The sequence below is a fragment of the Merops nubicus genome, unplaced genomic scaffold (genome assembly GCF_000691845.1).
Source record: "Merops nubicus isolate BGI_N331 unplaced genomic scaffold, ASM69184v1 scaffold13960, whole genome shotgun sequence".
Taxonomy (NCBI): domain Eukaryota; kingdom Metazoa; phylum Chordata; class Aves; order Coraciiformes; family Meropidae; genus Merops; species Merops nubicus.
Window position 1 is genome coordinate 397 of NW_008582266.1, and position 6,391 is coordinate 6,787.

Sequence of the window (6,391 nt, forward strand, 5' to 3'; positions counted from 1 at the left end):
TTGCCTAGAACATGAAACATACATATAGGCAGGAGGATAATTATAGTTAAGCATTGTCAAAAGGTGATCAAATAGTCACTACAATGCTGCCTAAAAAAAATTCAGACTTAATAACCCAGAGCAGTTACTCTTCTGTGAGCAGGTATTTATCTATACCAGCAGGTGGTGGCAAAATGTAATACAAGTCTAACTGAAGGTGGAATCCAGCTGTTTGGTACTGCAGCAAATGGACAAAGAGCCCCATTAACACTTTCCTGCAACAGAAAATTTGTTAACTTAATCCTGACACTTTTATGTGACTTTCTGTCCACAAATAATTTCTCAACCTCCTTTAACATTGGTCAGTAAAAACAATTATATCCTCCAACTACTTGAAGAGATCAGCTTAATCACATAACAGACATTTGTTTCTCACATCTAAATCCAATTATTAAGCTGTTTTCTAGTACCAAACCAAGAGCACTTCCCACAGGATAACCTATTCCTGCAACTCTCAATCAGCCAAAGAACTGTGGTGACACAGAAAGGTCAGTAGTTGCCAACATCACCAAACCAGCACTGCTGGCAGAACTGTTTGGATGCTGTGAGCAAGTGCTGCCCTCTCATGGCTATTTATTTCCTCGAGTCATTATCGGCTGCCCAAACCCGTGCTGTAAACCATTACAGTGAAGAGGAAAAGGGACCTGTAGGATTTACTTCTGTTGGCTGCTAGATCCAGTCAGAGGCACTTCTGTGCCCTAAGCCACCTTCCCTGTGAACAGTGCCTCCAAGCCTGCTGCCCGGCTTCCTTCTACGCACAACGCACCAGGCTGCAAACCCACGGGCAGCAGCAAGGGAGGAAGGAGCTACCAGCTGCTGGGAGGTCAGGTCTTAGCCTAAGGCCTGGCCATGCCCTTCTGCCTTCTCAGTTGGTCAGTGTGTGTTCATCCATCACCTTTATTGGCTGCAGCCCATGTGTTCCATACCACCGTCAGCTGGGCTACCAGCCTGTTTCCAGTCCTGTGGGGCAGCCAGGGAGTAGTCATTGTTACACCTTCAGCTGTGTGCACCCTTAGGGAACTAAAAGGAAAGACAGAAGCAAAGGGTGAAAGCAAGCAGCTCTGGCAGTTTCACAGGCAATGAGGGCCAAGGCACGGCACTGTCACCAGCTCAGCTGGGCAGGGCAAATGCTCCCCAGCTCTTGCCCAGAATCAGGGGTGGCTGTCTCTCACAGCCCCTTGTCAATCTCACCAGAGATTGCTTCAAAACTAGGATGCCCATCTGTGCGTTCACTGCTCTGCAGACACTGGTGAGGGTGTCTGAATCAGGCAAGGGTTCTGAAGTACTCTGACTGCAGCAGAGCTCATTCACAGGGGAAGGAACTGAACTGCCAAGAAATGCAAGCCCCTAGTAATCTAAACCTAGGAATCCCTTGGGTTTTAGGAATAGGTCTAAGCAATGCTCTCCTTGCACACAAATGCAGTGCTTTTTCTCCTTTTTGCTGTACAGTAAAGATGATTTCCCAGGGGAAAAAGCTTGCATCCTCCAAGCCCTGCCAAGTCCTTCTGTACATATTAACTTCTGAGAGCTGCTGTGGATCTTCATTTTTGAGCTAAGACACAGAATTATTTTGTTCCCTTTTTCTTTTTTTTTTTCCAAACCAACAGTTATATTACCTTAAAAATTATGGCAATGGGAATATCTTCTGACAGAGTGTTGTGTCTCAGGTAGAATCTTCCTTGTTTCACAACCATATTTGTTCTGCTTTTCTTCTCATGAGTGGAACTGGGGTAAAAAAAAAAATATTATGTTCAACATAATGTTTGCACTGACATTCCTAGGATCTTCTGTATGATACTTAGCATACTCAGCAAGCTTGAGCAATCTTTCAGCTGAATTAATCTCACTTTCTCCTCTTTTAAAAACTACCTTAAATCAGCCAGACATTTCCCCATAACTTGAAGATAATAGGGTATTATCACCTGTGATAGCGAAGGCGATATTCAAGTTAAGTACATAGAATCCTGTACTTTTCAAGACCACCTTTGCATGCTTTTATTATTGACTTGGATGTAGCGAGCAGGGTCAAGCTCTGCACAAGAAATGTGGCAAAGACAGTGATCAGGTAACAGTAGTTTGTGCTGCATGTTTAACCTCATCCAGGCTTACTGTGGAACAGTTAAGGAACTAGGAGACGTGTGAGAGGCCTCTGGAGAAGAAAAAACAGCCCTCACACTGAGCAGTGACAAGCACCATATTCTACAAGCACACCACTTAAAAACAAAACAAAATATACATGAAACTCATTTGAGGAGGAAAGGTCAAATTTAGACTACCTTGCCATTTTCAGTAATTTGTGTAGTACAGAAATATTTGATTTCTGTTTCCTTCTCAATTGACTTTAAAAGCTTTTATATCAATTTGATTTAGGGAGTCAGACAAAAGTTACGTTTAATTTCTACTGCAGTAACTTCATGCTACTTGCTGCAAAAAGAGACCAAACACCATCAATTAGGAAGTGCATTTTGTTACATTAAAAATCAGAACTTACTTTTCCTAGTTTGGAATGATACTGAAGTGTATGAGCAACTCACACTGATTTTTGTGGGAATATTGCATTACCTCATTTGGGTACTGATGTTTTAGTGTACAAAATTACTGTAGCAAGAGGGAAGCATTGAATGTGTACAGCTTTTTCCCACTAAACTACACTAGGAAGATAACTACACAGCTACCTCAACTACAGCAATGAACTTCTAAAGCCTTGGGTTTATCTCTTTTATGTAGATTTGCAAGCATTTACCCTACCTGGTAACAGAAGCGCCAACTGTTCCTTTTCTATCAGCTTCCACAATTATTCTGTTTTTGGATAACTGCTCTTGAATAAGAATGACTTTCTCTACACCTTTAACAATGAAATAGCCACCTGTTCAATAGAAAAGAAGCATTTTGCATGTCAGTACCCTTGCACCCTATTCACCTCCTTCAATATGCCTTTGAATAGAAATTATTAGAAAGTAAACACTAAGTACACAAAGGACAAAACAGGAGAGTAAATCCTCCCTTAAAAGAGTAAAAACCAAACTCTGTGTGGAACCTGTGATAGCTATAAAAAAGTTCCACTAGACTAAACAGAACTTGTGCTTAGTTCACACATAGTATGTGGGATCTAAGACTTTACTTGGGAAGTACTCAGGCAGCAAGAACTCACAGGAAGATCAAAAAACACATCTGTAAAGAAACCCAAATCTGTAAGATAACCACACTTATTGAAAGATATAGAATTGCTAGTTCTACAAACCAGGTAAAAAAAATTGCCTGTTTGAAGAGGGTATCACAAGGATATTACAAAAGAGCTGGGCATTCCAGATGTCTGGTATCAAATGAAGAGAGTAAGTCTTCTGTAATTACTGACTTGCTCTCTCCAGCACTCCTGGGAGAAACAGTTTTTGTCTTACTTCTAAAAATCTATTTTAATGCCCTTGTTGTATCTAAGACAATATAAGGGATCTGCATAAGCAGCATTAGATTCCTCCAACTGTAGCTACCTACTAACTCTCCTCCAGCACAGCACTTCACCCTGCCATCACAAGGAAGAACAGCACACGTTCTGTTGTTCATGCACAGGGCATGCTTCGCAGGCAGAAGATAAAAAACAAAGAAGCTGCTTGTTAAAACCCTTTGTCTCCTCTCTATTTTTCAAATATTATCATGTGACACTTTATTCTTGCTCTACAAAAGGCAGCAAATGTGAGTCCCTCCTTTGGAGGACACCACTATACTCCAGTTCTCCCCGATACACTTCATTTTCACCAACAAACCCCACCTCTGCTCCCACATACAATAACTACATGCACTTCTCCACTTTTTCAAAATTTTGGTGTATTGTTTTTGCGGTTGAAAGCTCCACCTATGAGTAAAAGCATTCCATGCTGTCAACCCTGTCAACCATTTCAGTATTTTCAAAAGCCTGCCCATTTCTTTTAGATACAAGCATACACTTCAGAAGTTCCCTCAGCAACTTTACAGTGGCAGGAAATATACCAATGGGGTATTTCTTTGCTGAAAAAGTTGTAAAACTAAAAGTACAAATGGGAAAAAAAAGAACATGAGTTTACACGTACCTGGATCTAAAGGACATTCATTAAGTTTGGCAAATTCTGCTGGAGTTTTCCCAGTAAGAACGCAATTGGAGCTACGGAGCATTATAGGCATTCTGCAAGAAAACAAGTTACACTTTTACTTTAGATTCAGACAGAAAAACATGGATAGTCAAATTCAGAAAAAAAAAAAGGCATGCTGAACAATCTGGAAAAAACACGTTTAAGGGAATTAGAGCACATGCAAGCTATGAACAACAGATTTTTCCTTTAATCCCACCTTATTTCACTGAAATGTAGTTTGAGAAGAGCCATAGAATCATAGAATCCTTTAGGTTAGAAGAGACCTCCAAGATCATCAAGTCCAACCACCGAGCCACCAGGGCTCCAAAGTCCTCTGCTAAAACAGATCAGATTCTGTCAGGGTTGGAAGGGACCACAAGGATCACCCAGTTCCAACCCCTCTGCCATGAGCAGGGACACCTCCCACTAGATCAGGCTGCCCAGAGCCTCCTCCAGCCTGGCCTTAAAGACCCCCAGGGATGGGGCCTCAACCACCTCCCTGGGCAACCCATTCCAGGGTCTCACCACTCTCATGGTGAAGAACTTCTTCCTCACATCCAGCCTGAATCTGCCCACTTCCAGCTTTGCCCCATTCCCCCTAGTCCTGTTGTTACTCGATATCCTAAAAAGTCCCTCCCCAGCTTTCTTGTAGGCCCCCCTAAGATACTGGAAGGCCACAATAAGGTCACCTCGGAGCCTTCTCTTCTCCAGACTGAACAGCCCCAACTCTCTCAGTCTGTCCTCACAGGAGAGCTGCTCCAGCCCTTGGGTCATTCTCGTGGCCCTTCTCTGGACACGCTCCAGCAGGTCCCCCTCCCTCTTGTAATGGGGGCTCCAGAACTGGATGCAGTACTCCAGGTGGGGTCTCAACTGGACATCTACCAGCAGACTCTGTTAACTTCCTACTTAATTTTTATGCAGCTGCTACAGGCATCTGCAACAAGAAAAGTCACCAAGGCAAATGATTACTAGTGAAAAGACTCCTGATCCTCCAAACCAGTACAGTCTGCACTGAAGAACATGCCATTGCAGATCCACTGCTACCGGCTGTAGTTAGAAAAAGCCAGTTCAGATCTGATTTCCCACACAGTAAACATATCTCATGGCTGCAGACAGGTAGTGCCCCTAACACATAACCTAGACAGGAAGTTTCCCCAGTAGCAGCTCTGATTTCTTAGCACAGAAGCCTGCACCAAACACTTTGTTAAGCAACATGAAGTGGTGGGAAAATATTCCAAGAAATTAAAAACAAATTCTATGCTTAGGGAAGCAAAAAATAAACTAAAGATGCACAGACTGGATATAAGGCAAAAGTTCTTCACCATGAGGACAGTCAAGCAGTGGAAGAAGCTGCACAGAGAAGCTGGGCAGTCTCAATCCATGGACATCTTCAAGACCTGACAGGATAAAGCACTGAGCAACCCTGTTTGATCAGAGATGACCCCTCTTTAAGCAGGAGATTATACTAGAGACTTCCTGAGGTCTCCTCCAACATGAATTAATCAAACATCCTGTGATGAAGCCATGAAATGTTCATGTTCATTTGGTTGTGTGTGTCATACACTGCAGTCTTACCAGGAATTTGGCTTATTCAACAACTGACTAGCAATGATTTTCCAGTTATTATTAAAAAGACTACTTTTATTGTCAGCTTCATAATGTACCCTTCCACTCTCAGATTTTTCATCAAAACTTTTGACTTCCAAAGAAAAAGCTGCATTTTGCTCAAGATAAAAGCACCAGTTGGATGACATAACTTTATTTTTTTAATGGAGAAGATTTACTTTTTTTTGCCATGACCTCACTTCATAGAAGAAAGAATTTACAAAACAGGCCTTAAAGTAAAATGCGACACACTAGTGTGGTGCAGTAATTTAGTCTTTTCCAGTATATTATGGATGCTTTACAAGTTTTCTTCAGCCCATTTTTTGTTTATAGAGATGTAGACAAACGTCTAGACTAGTTTTTGTTGTGCTTCTTTCAGCTATAACTTAAAGTGCTGCCTTTGGTATACAACCTGGCAATGTATTTTGGTGAAAACGCACATTTACTTGAACTTTTTTCTTTGCATGTAGCAGACATCATGAAATAATTTAAAAGACTCAAAGTGAGATGGTCTTTCAAAAACTTTTCTTAAGAAATTACTTAGAACAAAAAAAATGTTACTACAGCTACAGAGGCTTAGTTTCCTAAATGCATAGCTGTGTAAAGTATATATATATTTTTAATGAAAGCTTAAAATTTCCCTA

The 6,391-nt window shown here is 41.5% G+C and overlaps 1 protein-coding gene across 1 annotated transcript in view; it reads right to left on the reverse strand.

Moving 5' to 3' along the window:
* Positions 1-1,655: 1,655 nt before the first annotated feature.
* Positions 1,656-6,391, reverse strand: part of LOC103769976 (DNA-directed RNA polymerase III subunit RPC2-like) — a gene marked incomplete at both ends in the record, with an annotated part of 12,704 nt that continues 7,968 nt past the window's right edge. The window contains 3 exons of the mRNA XM_008937224.1: positions 1,656-1,764; positions 2,788-2,905; positions 4,104-4,195. Coding sequence (XP_008935472.1) covers positions 1,656-1,764; positions 2,788-2,905; positions 4,104-4,195 — 319 coding nt within the window. The remainder of the gene's footprint in view (positions 1,765-2,787; positions 2,906-4,103; positions 4,196-6,391) is intronic.